The following is a 16,679-nucleotide window of genomic DNA, read 5'->3' on the forward strand; positions in this document are numbered from 1 at the left end:
CCCGACCTGCTCCACGCATTGCTGCCTCCAGGAAACCCGCTGGGCAAGGCCGAGGCTCACCCTCCCAGAGACCAGGTCGACCGACCGGCTTCTCCCTCTCAAGGAGCCCAGTAGCCAGAGGGGCCGCGGACAGCCCGGCCTGGGCTCTGGGGAGGGAGCACCCCAAAGGCGGACTCTGGGCGGGTTCCACAGGCTTCGGAGACAGAGGGCTGGAGGCTGCGGGGGGGCAGTGAGGTGGCCAGTGGGGGACCGCGGGAGGTCCCCAGGCCCTGAGGGGGCTGAGCCCAGAAGGGAGGAACGATTTGAGGGGAGTCTTGGGTGGAGCTGATGGGAGCAAGTCCGAGCGCTGCGCTGCGTCAGCCTGGGGACCGCTGGCCCGACGCTGCCCGGCCTCCCGGGCCTGGCCACGGGGGCCCTGAGCTCCGTGGAAGCAGGTGGTTGCACCAAACATTTTTGCGCAACAAAACAGGTGAAAGTTTAAAGCGGAGGGTGAGGCCGGGGGTTGCTGCAGAGAAGCAGCGACGACCAGCAAACGCGGTTCCTGACCCTGCGGGCTCCGTGCAGAGGGGCCGGGTGCCGTCGGGGCCCCACCCTGCGCGTGGGCCCCGGAGCCTGTGCACGCCGCCCGCAGCACCGGCACTCGCCTGCTCAGGCTGACAGAGGGGAGGCACGGGGGTCCGGTGAGCAGCTGGGGCCCCCGGGAGCAGGGGCTGCGCCCTCCTGCATCCTTCGCCTCCCCCCGTGCCTCAGTGGCCGTGGCCCCCAGCGTGGTCACGTGAAGCCACCATGTGCCCCCCGCGGTCAGGCATGTTCCTGGGGGGACTCCTCACTGTAGTTTGGTGGTGGGGTGGGTGTGGTGAGGCAGTGCACACCACCAGGGGCCCCCGCCCAGCCTGGCTGCCACTGCTCACCCCAGGGCTGCCCATAGCTTTGGGGCGGGAGCTCGCAAAGGCCCCGCCAGCCCGACGTCACGAGCCACAGAAACAAAGCAGACCAGGCGGAGACGAGGGCTTTAGAAACTAAAATATATTCACATGGCTCATTCCAGCTGAGGACACCTACAAGCAGACGCCCCAAGGCTGAGGCCCCCTGCGGGCCGCGGCCCTCGCCCTCCCACGCAGGCGGGCACCAGGGACGCGCTGTGCAGAGCCAGCCCCACCGCGCGGCAGCTCTGTCCCTTTGCAGTGGGCCGAGGCCCGCAGCAATGCAGGCTGACTGCAGGGAGCCGGCCCAGGGGGCGCTGAAGCCGGGTCAGGGCCGGGTGGGTGCAGGGCTCGCAGGCCCGGTCAACACGTGCACCTGCCGGCCCCCCGAGAGTCAACCCATCCAGGGAGAAGCTGAGTGCGCCCTGGGGGTGTGGGTGCTGGCTTGCAGCGTGGCACAGCTCAGACGTTGCTCTGGAGCTGGAGACCCGCGGGGCTGTTGGGGGCGGCGGCCCGGCAGGGCAGGGAGGCCTCCGGGCCATCTGGACAGCCGGGCGGCGACCTGTACAGGAAGCAGGCGGCGGCGAAGAAGAGGAGGCCCAGGACCTGCGGAGAGAGGGGCCTGCTGGGCTTTCTCGGGGGTCCCCAGGCCCCTGTCGGTGAGGAGACCACACACCTGCACCCCAGCCCTGGCGCCGACCCTGCTCTTGCTAGCGAGGGGGAGAAAAAGGACTTGACTGAAAGCAGAGGCAGCGATGAGGTGGGGCCATCCGGACTGCACGGGGCCCCCAAAGACAGGCCCAAGCCTGAAAGCTGCGAGGGGCCTTTATCTGCAGAAGTCACCAGGGGCCTTGAGTCCTTCTGGGTCAGGGTGGGCCCAAGTCCAATGACCGGGGCCCTCCAAGGAGGGAAGTCTGGCTCTGGAAACAGGGTGGGCGCCGAGGAGGCCGCGGGGTGCGGCTCTCGGCCGGGAGCCTGAGAAGGTGCAGGCTCTGTGAAGCCGCCGCGTGGCGGCCTCGTCCCGGCCTGTGCCGGGGCCTGGCTCAGGGTGGCGCCCCCGCCGGCCTCAGGGCCGGCCCAGGACACACGAGGGCCCGAGGAGGAGTGGATGCCGGCCCTGCGCACACATCCCGCCCGCCAGCGCCGGCTGCAGCGCAAATGCCGTCCTGGGACGCAGGGCAGTGAGGCCCGAGGCTGTGTCCACATGGCCCGGAGCTCACGCCCAAGGGGACGCAGCGGAGGGCGAGCTGTCGGGCCCCGCACACCGCACGCGCGAAGCAGGCTCAGCACTGGCGGTCGTGGGGTGGGGACCGGCCTGGCGGCGGCCCCGGGCTCAGGCGGTCTGGCAGACAGCCCGGGAGCCCCTGCAGGCCCTGCCCACCGCGGTTCCCACCGCTCTGCGGGATAAGCCCAGGGCCCAGCCTGCTCCCGGGGGCCCCTCCTCCTGCAAGGTTCCGGGGTGCACAGGGTTCAGGCTCCAAGAAATCAGGAAGCTCCAGATCATCCTGGAGCTTGTTTGGAAGGCTTTGCGCCGTCTCCTCCCATGGGGGGGTGTGACTGGAAACGCTGCTCCCCGTGGAGGGCAGCTGAGCACAGCCGGGAGCTCCTCCCAGCAGCCTGAGCAGGAGGACGGTCCAGGGCGGGGGACCCTCCTACCATGGCCTGGCCCGGAAGGCACAGGGCAGCTGGGAGGGGAGCGGTGGGGCGAGGGGAAGGCCCTGCAGGCAGGAGGAGGGGCCAGGACAGACCCAGGACCCCACCACCCCGGCAGCCTCCCAGCCCCCTGCAGGCGGAGGGGCAGGGAGGAGCTGGCTGCAGGGAGCTGCCGATGCCAGGGCGTGGGTGCAGCTGTGCAGGTCCTGGGGCTGCCTTGGCCTCCAGCGAATAGAGAAAATTCTTATCTTTCGGGGATAGCCTTGGGGCTCCCTTCTTCCTGTGCACCCCAAGATGCGATCCCCACTCACCTTGTATGCCAGCCCAGCCACCAGCATGGCCCGGCTCATGGCCGCGTTCTGGAAGGCCAGGCAGGAGCCCTGCCGGTCGCACTGGTGCTGCCAGAGCAGGCAGGCCCGGTCGATCACCCAGCCGAAGGCGACGGGTCCCGGGATGCTTCCTGGGGAGGGAGGGACACACTCAGACCCACAGGCCGCGGGCAGCCGGAGCCCGTGTCTCAGGCAGCCGGGCCCTCAGACTTCAGCAGGCGGGGAGGGAGCCCCAGTAGACGCCCCACAGCACCTAGTGCTCGGACCACGATCCACTGCACTCCCAGGGCCAGGGACCGCTGCGGGCCGCAGACGCACCTGCAGGGAGAGGGCGGTGTCGGTGGGGCTGGGCGGGGCTCCTGGGCCAGACCCCAGGTCCTCTGCGCCCACCGCGGCCACAGGGAAGGCTCTGGGCCGGAGCCCAGCCCCGGCCTACCGCAGGGTGGCGGTCAGCGCTGGGACGCTGCCAAGGAACGTGAAGAGGATCAGCAGGACCATGAAGGCCAGGAGGAGGGGCTTTCCCGGGCAGGCGGAGGCGCACTTCCCCGCGGTGGCATTGCCAAGGCCGGAGGAGAGGTTCTGGGGGACACAGCGGCAGCCCAGGTACACCTGCGGGCGATGACAGTCCGTCTGCGGCTGCACCCGGGCCGGGCCAGGCTGGGCCGCGGGCGCGGGGCGGCGGGGCTGTGGGGCCACACTCACCTTCTGGCCTCCGGGGCTGCTGGCGGTCGCCCCCGGGCAGCCCGCATGGCAGGGCGAGTAGTAGGTGAGGCCGTCGGAGCCGCACACGGGGCTGTAGAGCTCAGGCGGGCAGCGGCAGGCGGCGTTGCAGGCGGCCGTCAGCTCCGGGTGTCCACTGGGCAGGGGCCTGCGGGAGGGCGGCGGGTGGGCGGGCGGAGGCCGGTGCCAAGTCCCGTGGTGGAGGTGACCACCCAGGCCACTCACGGCCCCGCCATGCCCGCTCGCCACGCCCACCCCGTGGGCTCATGCTTTCCCGGGCGCAAATGCCAACACACGGGGAGCAGCGGGCACGCACCTGCACCCACGAGGCTTGACTCACAGTCCCCCCGGGGTTGCCGCCGGTGGTATCACTCGGCTCCCCACTCCCCCCCGCCCCCCGGGCCCTGTCCCGCTCCACAGGGAGCCCAGGCTGTTGGTCCTGCCAGGGCGGGGCCCCCAGCCACCACTGGGCCTCCCACTGGCCCCTCTCCCTTGAGGCTGCGGCCTGCCGGGGACGGCTGCACGAGGACCCTGGAGGGACATCAGCAGTGGCTGGGGGCAGATGGCTGCTGGAGCCTTGGGTCACAGCGATGCTGTGAGCCGGGCAGTGCCGAGCAGGGGGTCCAGGTCTCCTGCTGTTTACTCGAGGGAATGCGGGGCCCTCCCAGCCCCTTCAAACAGTGCCCACCCCAAGGGCCAGCCGGCCTCACCTGCCGCCGTAGCTGGCCGTCACGCCCGCCACGGGCACGTTGGGGCAGTGTGTGAAGAAGACCAGGGTGGCCAGCAGACTGGCCAGGGTGCCCAGCAGGCAGAGCTTGACCGTGCCCGAGCCACGAAGCTTGAGCTTGTTCACCAGGATGCCGCCCAGGAGGGTGCCGCCGCCGCCCGCGGGCACCACCATATACCCTGCAGGAGCCTCAGGGAGGTGCGGGCTCAGGGAGGGCGTAGGACTGGGACATCCTCTGCACTTGGGGGGCTCCATTTGGCAGAGGGGCAAGCTCAGGTGCAGGAAGTAGGCCCGTCTGACAGGCAGGGCGGGCTCTGCTGGGGTGAGCCGGCCTGTTGGGTGCAGCCCCCTGGGAGTGCGGGCAGGGCGCTGGGGAGCCAGGCGGGGTGGGGGACAGACACAGGGGTGGGTGGACTGAGAGGACGGGGCCGCCTTCCATGCGCGGCCAGGATGGGCTGGCCTGAGACTCCTGGGCTGTCCCAGGGATGGGGTGCAGATGGGCTGGGGGTCCCCAGGGGCAGCCCCAGTGCCTCTGGGGCTCAGCGTCTCCCAGCCACGCCCGAAGCCAGCCCGCGGGGCGGCAGGTCCCAGGCGTTGGGGGGCGGCGCTGCGGGTGGGGGTCCGGTCTGTGGAATCACCGGGGAGGGGAGGCTGGGCCAGGGGGCGGGGTGCGCGGGGCGGCCCACCGCGCTCTCCCCCCATGCCCAGCGCCCGTGCCGGAAGCGGCCCGTCCCTGCCCGACCCGCGTGACCCCGCCCGGCGGAGCCCTGCCCTGCGCCCCTGCAACGCGCCCTGCCCGGGACGCCCCGTGGGCACCGGCAGGTCCGAGTGCGAAGAGGACCTCGTCCGCTCCGGGGGTCCAGCTGCCCTGGCCCCACCTCCGGAGCCCTGGGCCCTGCGGGACCGCCGGGGGCTTCCCACCAGGAGGGCACGGCCCCGGGGTCCTGGGTACAACCAGTCAGCAGGCAGCTGGCTGTGCCAGGCCCTGGGCGCCGCACAGCAGCCCCGCCCCCCACAGACAGCCCCGCCCCTGCCCAGACAGCCCCGCCCCGCCCACAGACAGCCCCGCCCCGCCCCCGCCCCAGACAGCCCCGCCCCCAGACAGCCCCGCCCCGCCCCAGACAGCCCCGCCCCGCCCCGCCCCAGATAGCCCCGCCCCCGAAGCCCCGCTCCGCCCCCGAAGCCCCGCCCCGCCCCCGAAGCCCGCCCCGCCCCCAGACGGCCCCGCCCCGCCCCCAGACGGCCCCGCCCCGCCCACAGACAGCCCCGCCCCGCCCCGCCCACAGACGGCCCCGCCCCCGCCGCCCCCCCACGCCCAGCCCGCGCTGAGGGCGGCGGGCGCGAGCCGGGTCTGGGGGTCCCGCCGTCCGAGAGCGACGCAGCCCCTGGCCCGGCCCTTTCCTCACCGAACAAGGAGGCGGCCTGCGGGGCGCTCAGGCCGAGCTGCGACTCCAGGAACTTGGGCCCGAACGTGGACATGCCGGCGACCAGCGTGGCCTCGGCGGCCGCGGCCAGGCAGAGCAGCACGAACGCGGGGTTCCGCAGCAGGAGCCAGGCGGCGCTGCGCGGGGGGCCGGTCAGGGCCGCGGGGCGCCGGGGCGGGGGGCCGGGGCCGCCCGCCCCCCCCCCCGCCACGCCGCAGCCCCCCCGCCACGCTCCGCGCTCCCGGGGGGCGCCGCAGAGGGGGCAGCCCCCGCCTCCGGCCTGCGGGGCCCTCTTCCGGGCCTCTCGGGAGCGGGAGAGCCCGTGTGGGGGCCCCCGGGGATCCCCCACCCCCCACCTCCCCTCCAGGGGTCAGGGCCCAGGGCCTGGGGGGGGGCCGTGCTGCCACTTACACTGGCAGCTCCCGCACGGCGCTCCTGAAGCCGGGGCTGCCGGCCGGCCCGCGGCCGCTGGCCTGTAGCTGACGAGCCTCGTGGCGCTGGGAGCCTGGGAGCGCCAGGAAGGGGGGCGTCAGGAGCCGGTGGGCCCGCCGCAGGGACAGCAACAGGCTGGACAGAGCCCTCGGCGCAGCTGGGGCCGAGGCCAGGCTGCCGGGGGGTGGAGACGGCCTCGCCTCCGGCCCGAGGAGGGCGCTGCACAGCTGCTGGGCCCCCGCAGGATGCAGGGCCCAGCAGGGAAGGTGGGGTGGCAGGGCCAGTGCTGGAGCCGGCCCAGCAGACGCTGGCCCCGGGCGGAGGGGCAGGGAGAGGGTCGGCGGGGCCCACCTGGCAGCTGCCGCGGGGAGCCCAGGAGGGGGATGGCCACAAGGAAGGCGGCAGCCCCAGCGCCCAGGAAGCCGACCCACCAGGCACCGACCCAGAGCGGGCTTTCAGAGGTCAGCTCCGTCCTGCGGGGAGAGGCCTTTGGGTCAGTGCTCACCCTGGTGCCCACCCAGGGGCCCCTCTGCTGGCGGGTCCAGGGGCTCAAGCTGAGGGGCTGCTGGCGAGGCCCCTGGTCGGGCCTGAGTGCGGGAGTCCCGGAAGAGCAGGAGGCCCAGCCTGGGCAGCGGGGAGGTTGGCCCTGACCCCAGCTCCCCCTCCAGGCTAGCCCTGGACATCCCCCGGCTGGGCCCGCATGCCCGGGCCGCATCCCCAGCCCAGCGTGGGGGGCCGTGGGCACTCACCGGCGGCCCAGGTCTGTGTACACGTCCAGCAGGGCGCCTCCGATCAGGTAGCCGGCGGCAGGGCCCAGGATGGCCGCAGTGTAGAAGGTGGCTGCAGGGCGAGCAGAGAGCTGGGCCAGCACCCTGGGGTCACCAGGCTGACCGAACCCCACCCAGCCCACACTTCTGCACTCACCCCACCCACCCAGGCCCTCTGCAGTCGAGTGGCCTCCACGGTGCCTGCTGAGGGTCAGTGTGCTGCTGAGCCTGTCCAGACGCCCCCCAAGCCATTGCAGGTGCCCTAGGACGCTGCCCCTTGAAAGAGCTAGCCCTGAGGCCCCCCTCAAGGGGGGCACCCCACGACACGCCAGGAGGAGGCGGGGCCGCAGGCGCAGGGAGGCCAGGGGAATGCCAAGGCCCCAGTCCCAGGCCCTGGCAACCGCCCGGTGACTTGGATGTGGGAGTCTGGGTGGGGGTTAGGGGTCAGCCGTAAGCTGTGACCTGGCCACTGGAGAGCCAGGCAGCTTGATGGCACCTGAGCGCCGTCCAGGAGGGGGATGCGCAGGAAGGTCAGGGAGTGAAACCTCAGAATGCCAGGCGAGCCCTGACATTTCGAGGGAGAGGCCCCTGCTGTGGGCAGGGCCCCACGGTGGACGCGTCCCTGGCTCAATAGATAGGAGGGGGGTGCCCAGGGCCTCGGGTCTGTCGGGACTGGGCCTGGCCCTCTCCACCTCCCTCCCTTCCCCACCCCGGGGCCACCAGCTTGAGCAGGTCAGGTGCCAGGGTGGCCTTGGGATTATCCCTGTGCCTGTCACTCGTGGCCCCAAGTGATAGGGGCTCGTGGCAGGGCAGGCCGGCCGCACCCTGGCCACTTGCTGTGGTCTGCGCCTTGCCAGGTGGGCGCTGCCAGCCCGCCAGGGGCTGCAGGCAGACGGAGACCCTCGGGATCACCTGCCTCCTGGCCGGGAGCACCCCCTGCCGCCCCCACCTGCGCCGCCGCTCACCGATGTAGACGGGAGAGAGGCTGGGCTGGACGTTCTCATCCAGGTAGGTGACGCCCAGCGTGTAGAGGGGCGTGGCGCCGGCGCCCTGCAGGAGCTGGCCCAGCACGAAGACCAGCTGGTACCCCGGCAGGCCCGGGGCGCCGGCCCCACAGGCCCAGCTGCGGTTGGCCCAGCAGGTCCCGGCCGCCTGGCCACCCGGCACCTCATAGGGGCCCGCGGCAAAGTGGGGCAGCGCAAACAGCAGGGCGCCGGCGCCCATGAGCAGCACCCCCCCCCCCAGCCAGCGGGGCTTGTGGCCGCGCCCCCCGAGGTGGCTGACCACCGGCAGGCACAGGCAGGCGGCCGCGTCGTAGGCGCTGGCGATGAGGCCGCTCTGGGTGCTGGGCAGGTCAAAGCGCCGCTCGAGCGAGGTGACCACGGTGCTGACCAGGCCGTTGACCGTCATGCCTTGCAGGAAGGACGCCCCACAGAGGATGCCCAGGATGCCCCCCGGGGTGTTGAGCGCCCGCAGGCAGGCGGGGGCGGGGGCGCACCGGCCGCTCGGGGAGCTCCCGGGCCTCACCGCCACCCACCGGGCCTCCCGGGCCCCCCGCCAGCCACGCCGCACAGGCCGCGGCTCACACAACTGGCCGCGGGCACCCAGGGGGCCGCCGGGGGCGGGGGGCGGGCCGCCGGGGCTCGGGGGCGGGTGGAGGGACGGTCCCCGGCCGGGGCGGGCTGGCGCAGCCGGGGCGGCGGGGGGCCGGGCCCCTACGGGGTGCTGGGGCATCTCAGCGGAGGCAACGGCGATGGTCGTGCCAGCGGTGCCGCGGGTCAGCTCTGTGAGGAGAAGCTCCGGTGAGTGGCCGCACCGTCGCCCACGCATACACCGTGCTGCCCGCTGCCCCCCGCCCAGGGCCCGGACCCCCACTCGGCACCCGGCACGCCTCGGGCTGGCACTGGGGCTGGCGGCCAGAAGAGCCGCCGAGGGAGGCCAGGCGCGCAGGGCAGGGCTGGGCGGCGCGGTCCCGGGGCCACACGCCCGCCCGCCCCGGCTGACCTGGCCGGGCCTCCCGCTGCGGCCTCCGCCTGCACAGTGCCCCAGCCGCGTGCTCCGGCGTGGAGGCCTCTGGCTGTGCTGGCCCCCGGGGTCTGGGGCAGCTGCATGCGCCGCGGGTCGGTTTCTCCAGGTGCTCACGCGAGCCTCACTCTGCAGTGTGGACAACAGGAGAGGCGCCTGCTGCCCGCTGCCCTGCCGCCTGGCCCCCCGCACCCCACACTCGAGAGGGGCACTCACAGCCCCTCAGATGCCGGAGCCCAGGCCTTGCCCACTCTGCCCCTAAAGAGAGGGGGGCGCTGCCTCTCCGCCAGAAGTGAGCCCGCAGCTTGGCCAGGTGCCCGCACGCCACAGTGTGCCCTGCGGCTCCGGCCAGGCCCCTGGCCCCCAGGAGGACGTTGGCTCCCCAACCTCTGGGTGTCCGGAGACCTGCCCACGCGAGGAGGGCCCCTGGCCGCCGGGCGTGTCCTGTAGGAGGGAGAAGGCTAGACGGGCACCCCCATGGGGCCCAAGCCAGCCCTGGAAGGCCCCCGAGAACTACGCCCGGCCGTGTAGGAGCAGAGGGTTGTGGGGTTCAGGGGGGCCCTGGGTAGCCTCACCAGGGCCCCCTTCCCACGGGGCCACACAGGAGTTTCCCCCGCGGCGGAGACGCTCAGGTATCGGGAGGCGGGTGTCAGGAGGGGGCGCGGGCTGCGCAGACAGGCCAAGGGCGCCCCCTCTGCAGGCGGCGGGCGTGGGGCGTGGGCAGGCCTGGCTCTGCGGCCTCTGCATGTCCCGCGGGCCCGTGGGTGCTTCCCACACAGGGTGGGCGGCGCTGCTAATCCATCGCCCCCACCTCCAGGCCCGGTCTCTGGGGCCTCCTTCCCGAATGTTCTCCTTGTCAGCTCCTCCCGGGACGCGGGCGGGAAGCCAAAGGCAGCCTGACAGGGGCTCTTGGCGGGAAAACGGGGCCACGCAGGGGAGCACCCCACAGCGCACACAGGCCCAGGGGCCCACCCCTGTCAGGTGGAGGCCGCAGGAGCCCCAGCGCCCCGGCTCAGCGCAGGGACGCACCGTGTGCGGTCAAGGAGGCCAGTCCCCCCTCCGCAGCTGGCCTGGCCGGTCAGCTGGGCCTGAGCAGGGAGGTCAGGCGGTCAGGTCCGCCCACCCTTCCTCCCCCACCCCCACTCCCTTTGCCCCCGGGCTGTCCGAGGGGGCTGGGGCAGCACCTGCTCAGCCACACAGGTGGGGAAGACCCGATGCTGGAGGGCTGGCCTGGCTGGCTCCGGCCCAGTCTGTGGGCTCCCTCCCTACAGGGCAGTCTGGCCCAGACAGTGCCCCCTCAAGGAAGGCTTGAGTGAGGGGTGCAGTCTGGTCCCTGCCTAGGTAGGGGGGCAATAGGGCTGCCCAGGGCCCATTCCTGACACCCCCAAACAGGGAACTGGGAAGAACGTGGGTCTCCCTTCTCCCTGCTCTCTGCTTCACCCAAGTCCTGGCCACACTTGGCCGCTCGCCCACACCCAGCCAGCACCTGGCCTCCTGCACTCTGGCCACTTGGCGCGCTGCCCCTCGAGCCCCCCGAGGCTACTCTCCCCCCCGAGGGTGAGCACAGGCCTTGCGCTTCTTGGAAATGAAGTTCAAGCTGTTTATGGAGCGGGCTGTGGGCGCGGCAGGACCGGGCAGCCAGCACACCTGAGTTTGCATACCTGGTGGGCGCAGGTGAGCCACAGGAGCTGGCTGCTTTGCATCAGGACAAGGAAGGACTGTCAGGGACACGCCTCTGGGGGTGCCGTGCCCCACCCTGTCTCCAGGCCCGAGGCAGAGGAGCGGGCGGGAGGGCACAGCCTCCTGCTCTCACGCACAGCCCGTGCACTGGGCACCCCCACCCGGGTCTCCCTGGGCTGCGGCTTCCACTGTAATGGGGTGTGATGTCACGCGAGGAGGCAGAGGACCCTGAGGTGAAGGAGCAGCCCCCTCCTTGGAGTGGCCTCCTGGGAGGAACGTGCCGGGGGAGGGGCGGTTCTGGCCTGTGGTGCTGGCGAGGGGACAGGCAGGCCCAAAAAGCCGGGCGGGACCAGGGTGCACCTGGAGCCCAGCTGACCCAAACCTCCTCTGTGGCTGGGGTCCCGCAGTGCCCCCAAGACTGGTGAGACAAGAAAGCCATGGAGAAGAGGCGGCCGTGGGGTGAAGGGGCTGGTTCAGAGCCGGCCTGTGAGGAAGGGCTGGGGGGAGGCTCTGGCAGGGCCTGGGACTCAGGGTGCCATCGGGCAGGCTGTGGCCAGCAAGCACCGCCCTGTGCCTGGTCCTCGGCGGCCCCGGGCCTCCCCTGGCCACAGCGCAGTGCGTGATGCTGGCTCGAGGCCGCAGTCTGTGAGGACTCTGTGGGTCTGGAAGTGCGGCCCGAGGGCCAGAGGGTGTCGGGGGGCCGTGAGGGGCAGGGGAGAGCGGGGCCTGGAGCTGGCAGGGAAGCCCCAAAACCAGCCCATGGGGGCACAGTGGCATCTAGCCTGCTCCGGCCAGTCCGGCCCCTCCCGCTCCTGCAGGTCCTGGCCCACGACAGCCCAGTACCCAGAGGTGTGAGCTGTGCCCGCGCGGCCCTGGGGTCCCCCCAGCCCCGGGCCAGATGCAGCGCTGGGCCGGGGGCCCCGAGGCGTCACGAGTCCCAGGGCACCCACCTCCCGAAGCAGACACGGGCTCTTCCACGGCCACGCTGGTCAGGGCTTTGTGGTCTCTGTCCACGCCCGTGGTCTCTGGACACAGCGAGGGGGAAGTTCGGGTGGCCTGGCCCCTCGGGGCTGGCTGTGCCGCTGCCTCCCACACAGGACACCGGGGCAGGGTCTGCTCCGGGGCTGCCCCAGAACAGGGGGCTCAGGAAGTGACGCCGCGCGCAGGGCCGGCTCCCTGCCCGTCCTCCAAGCTGCGACGTGGGCCGGCACGCTGGAGGCTTCCAGGTCGCCAGGGACCGGAGCCGCTGCCGGGCATTCACCTGGACCTCACGACGAGCTGAGGAAGGCGGTGGCGGAAGGCAGCGCGGACTGGAAGCGAGCGTCGAGGGGCAGACCCGCGGGCCTGGCACTACGCGGGAGCTCGCTCGGCCTCTGCTCGTCCTGCCCAGCCTCCCAGGGCCCCCCAGCCGGCGCTGCGGGGGGCTCAGCCTGGACCTGCCCTGCACCTGCTTCGGGGCTACACCCAGGACAGAGCCACGGGGGCGGGGGGGGCAGCCTGCAAAGGCTCTTTCCGGGCGGGGGTAGGAAGCCAGGAACCAGGAGAGGGGGGCACGGTTCCGTGGCGCCCCCCCACCCCCGCGGCACCAGGAAGGCCTGGCTGAGCAGCGCATTCCCCAGCCTCCGCCTTCACCTCCACCTCCGGGGCGTCTGCTGGGGCGTCTGCCTGCCCCGCAGCCTGGGCTCTATGCCTCCCCCAAGGCGCAGCATCAGAGCGATGGCCTGGCCGGCCACTCCCGCCCTGTGACCCCGGGGAAGTCACTCACCCTCAGGGCCTGGGTCACCCAGCTGTGAAGGGGGTTAAAACCCTGGGGGCTCACTCAGAGCCAGGCGCAGCCCACCCTGGACAGCCCGCCTGGCTGTGACCCGGGAGGCACCCTCTGCAGGGCCGGCCCCGCCTGCAGATCCAAAGCTCAGGCCCCGGCCCAGCCCCCTCCCCGCGGGCCCGGAGGCATCGGAGCTCGGGGAGCGGAGGCGCCCGCGCGGGGGCCCGGCGCTCCGGTGGAAAACTACTGCGCCCGCCGTCCTGCGCCCCCGCCCGCGCCGCCCCGCGGGGACTCCCTGCCCGCCGCCCCAGCCCTGTCCTCCCGCGGCGGGGGCGCAGGCCTCCCGGGGGCCGAGAGCGGAGGGGCTGCCTCTCGCTCCGAGGACCGCAGGGCGCTGTGCGCGGGGGCGCCGGTCCCGTCAGCGCGCACTGGGGGTGCCGGGCGCGGGTCCGACCTCCCGCCCCGCCGCGCGCGCCCGCCGCGCCCCCATCCGGGGGCCCCAGCCTGGGGTCGCCGGCACCTGCCGCGCTCCTGGTCAGCGGGGGCAGCGCCCCCGGCCCGACCTCGCGGCCGCGCGGCCCCAGCACTCACCGTCCGCGGGCGCAGCGCCGCGCTCCCCCCTCGGCTCGGCCCGCGCCTCGTTCATCCCGCCGGAGCGGGCGGGGTTCGGGGCGGGCCGGGCCGCACCCCCTGGCCAATGGCCGCGGCCTCAACCACCCTCTGGAGTGAGCTGCGGGGCGGGGGAGAGGCGGCTGGGAGGGCGGCCCCGGGGGCTCCGCAGCCCCCCCAGAGCACTGCACGGAACGGAGAGCCGCTGAGGTCCGCGCCAGGCCGCCAGGCCGCGGAGCTCGTGAGGTGTCCTGCGAGGGGAGGCAGAGACCCTCCCCTGGGGCCGGCAGGTGGAGCCGGACACGTTCTCCGCAGAGGCCGCCACGGAGCGCCCTGAGAGGGGCCCGGGGGCTCAGGCCTTGGGCAGAGGAAGACGAGTGTGGATTCCAGGGAGTGCCGAGTCCTGGGGCGACGTGAGGGCCCCCATCCCACCCTCAGGAATAGCAGATGAGGGCGGGTGGGGGCCCCCAGGATAAGTGGCGGCGCCCCCGGCCTGCGCCTGGCCGCGGGGCCGCCGGACTCTCTTGGCAGCTCTGCATCCGCGTCTGCGGAGCGCGCGGGCGTGGGGCGTGGGGCGTGGGGCGATGGTGCGCGCCCGCCCGAGGCTTGGCACCGCCCAGGCCTGCCCAGCGCCGGCTCTGCTGCTCTGGGCGTGGGACGGGTCAGCGGGTCCCTCCGGCAGAGGCCTCACCTGCCAGCAGCTCCGAGCGCCCATCACTGGGTCTCGGCGTCAGCCCGGAACACGGCCGCCCAGGCCAGGTCGCACGGACACGGCTGCCCCCTGCCCGCCCACCGCGCGCCGCGGGGTCTCGTTCGTCTCCGGTAACTGCCGCGGCCCGGGAGACCGCGCTGACCGAGGGCGTCTACCGAAGGTTCGCGAGCCCAACATCCCAATCATCCAAGTTATTTGCAGCCTGTTTGGGCCCTTCCTCGGGGGGGCTGCGCTGCGGAGCGCAGCAGATCTCACGCCCCGCAAGCCCCTCGTCCAAAGCCCAAGGACGGAGGAGGCAGGCCCTGGCCCCTGCCAGGCCCGGCCCTGCCCTGGGCTGGAGCCCACACCCCTGCCTCCCGCCAGGGACTCCCCTCCCAGGTGCGCCCTCTGCCACCCCCACGGCGCCCACAACCTCCACCCAGGGCCTCTGCCCAGTGTCCACCTTCCTCCTCTGCGGACTGTGCAGACCTTGACCTTGAGCCTGCTCCTCCAGGAAGCCCTCCAGGCCCACCTCCCCTCCTCCACCCCGGCTCTCTTTACCATTTGTGGGGCTGGGCCTTGTCCCCAGCCCCCCCGCAGGCTGCGCGGCTTGGAGAGCCTTCAAGCAAGCTGGACATCCGGTGTCCACCCCCAGGCCCCGCGGGAGGTGTCGATGAAGGGGAGGAGGGCCCAACCGCAAGGATCGCCTCAGTTTTCCCAGCCCGGGCGGACGTCCAGGAGCGCACAGTGGCTCTGGGGTGCCCCCTCTGCTCAGAATGGGCTTTCCAGGGTCCCGGAACTGACCCTGGGGTGCAGCCTGGCAGGGCAGGGTGGTCGGTGGCCTGGCTCTGCGGCCCACCCTCCTGCACCCACCACCTGCCGTCCGAGAGGCAGCGTAGCGGGTGCCCTGGACAACTGGGCTCCACTGGCGACGGGGTTCAGCAGCCTGGGAGCCCCCAGGAGAGCCCCAGACCCCCCTCCCGGCCAGAGACCGACCGGGGTTTGCTCTCAGCTTGGGGGTCTGCAAGAGGTGGCAGCTGTGGGGGGGACGGGCCCCGGGAGGACCGCTGCTGGGGGTCTTTGTCGTGCCCACGTCTGCGGCCAGAGGTCAGTGCCCGCGGGGCATGGGCAGCGGCAGAGAAGGCCACGCCCCAGGTGGGCGCCGGGCCCTGCTCCTCGGGCAGGCTCAGTGTGGCCGGCCGAGAAGGGCACACACGGGCCCCGGAAAGGGGCTGCTGTCCTGGGGGCTGGGACCCCACGGCCGTGGGCCTGTCCAGCCTGTGTCCCGACTGGCCCCTGGAGCCCCGGACAAGGGGAAAGGCCCGGGGTGGGACGGCGACTCAAGGCCCCGCCCCCCTGAGGCTCCGTCCAGCCCGGGAACGGCCCTGGCCACAGCCCGTCCCCAAATGCCCACATTCGGTCTTGTCGGGGCCGCGGGCCCTCTCCCCCCTGCCTGGAGCGGCCTCCCCCTGGGGCCCACCGGCCCCGGCCCTGAGGTCCGAGGGCCCCAAGGTCTGAGGCCACTGGCCATCTCCTTACGGTGCCGGCACCCTGGGTGGTCTCTGCGCCCAGCTGGGCACCCACACACAGCCCCCAGGGCCCCCCGAGCTGGCCGCTGGGCAGCCCCAGCCTCATCCTCAGGCGGCCGCCCTGGGAGGGAAGGTGGGCTCAGCCCCCTCCTGGCTCCCTGGAGCCTGCGCCCGTGAACCGTGGCCTGCACCACGCCGGGGCGCCCGCTGGCTCTGCTCACTGTCGGGGGAGCAGCCGGCTGCTAGGCCTCTTGCTCCTCACCCCCGGGCCCCCTCAGGCCACCCCGGCCCTCCCCCAGGCGCCCCACCCCTGGCACAAGGCGGTGTGGGGGCGGGGCACAGCTCGGGCCGACACAGCACTGGCCTGGCTCCGCTCCGAGCCTGAAGCCGGGCCTGAGAAGGATGCACGTCCACAGCTGCGCCCTTGCCTGGGCCGCCGGCCGCGGGTGGACGCCCCCTGGAATGCCGGCGCCCGAGCGGAGCCGGGCGGGGCTCTGGCCATGGCCTCACACCGGGCGGAGGAGCGGGGCTGTGGCGGGGGGCAGCTTCCAGCGCCGTGACGTGCTGCCGGGCCTCCGCCAGGGAAATGGAAAAACCCCAAGCACCAGGGCCAGTTCCCCGCCGCAAGTGGCTGGAGGTGAAGTTTCCTTCCGTCTGGGCCACACCCAGCGATAGACGCTTCCTGGGGGCTCTTGTTGCTTTGTAGGCCAGTTATGAAGGTGACATGGAGGAGGGGATGGTGATGGTGATGGTGGTGATGGTGATGATGGTGATGGTGGTGGTGATGGTGGTGGTGATGGTGATGGTAGTGGTGGTGATGGTGGTGATGGTGATGGTGATGGTGGTGATGGTGATGGTGGTGATGGTGGTGATGGTGGTGATGATGGTGATGGTGATGGTGGTGGTGATGGTGATGGTGATGGTGGTGATGGTGATGGTGGTGATGGTGATGGTGGTGATGGTGATGGTGGTGATGGTGATGGTGCTGATGGTGATGGTGATGGTGATGGTGCTGATGGTGATGGTGATGGTGATGGTGCTGATGGTGATGGTGATGGTGATGGTGCTGATGGTGATTGCCGCGGACCAGCACAGCAGTAGACGATGAGGCCACCTCAGGGTTGAGAGAAGCGTGCAGGGTGGTCAGGGCGTCGGCGAAAGAAATGACACACAGACACACTTCAAAAGTGAAAATCTGAGTGTAATTTTCTTTAAGTTTGTGACCAGTATATATATGTTTTCCAAAAGCACAGGAATGAATATCAAAGAAATTAGCTTGCTCATGGGCTCAGTCTATCACCATCAGGGAGGTGATCTACATAACAAACAATGACCATTATAGAAGAAAGGAGGAAGTTTAGAAAGACAGATAAGGGATTAAAGTTTTGGGATAAGATTTTTTAGC

At 72.2% G+C, this 16,679-nt stretch overlaps 1 protein-coding gene across 1 annotated transcript; it reads right to left on the bottom strand.

The window, feature by feature from the left end:
- Positions 1 to 1,229: 1,229 nt before the first annotated feature.
- SLCO4A1 (solute carrier organic anion transporter family member 4A1) lies at positions 1,230 to 13,091 on the bottom strand (the record flags this gene model as incomplete). The annotated part of the gene is made up of 13 exons (XM_084246589.1): positions 1,230 to 1,529; positions 2,888 to 3,036; positions 3,159 to 3,223; positions 3,342 to 3,514; positions 3,608 to 3,773; positions 4,336 to 4,531; positions 5,759 to 5,913; positions 6,188 to 6,281; positions 6,560 to 6,681; positions 6,958 to 7,048; positions 7,941 to 8,759; positions 11,631 to 11,705; positions 13,037 to 13,091. The coding sequence occupies 13 exons, from the start codon at positions 13,089 to 13,091 to the stop codon at positions 1,386 to 1,388; spliced, it is 2,304 nt and encodes a 767-aa protein (XP_084102715.1). The 3' UTR covers positions 1,230 to 1,385.
- Between the last annotated feature and the right edge of the window lie 3,588 nt (positions 13,092 to 16,679).

This window comes from Talpa europaea, assembly GCF_964194135.1.
Source record: "Talpa europaea genome assembly, chromosome: 11".
Taxonomy (NCBI): Eukaryota; Metazoa; Chordata; class Mammalia; order Eulipotyphla; family Talpidae; genus Talpa; species Talpa europaea.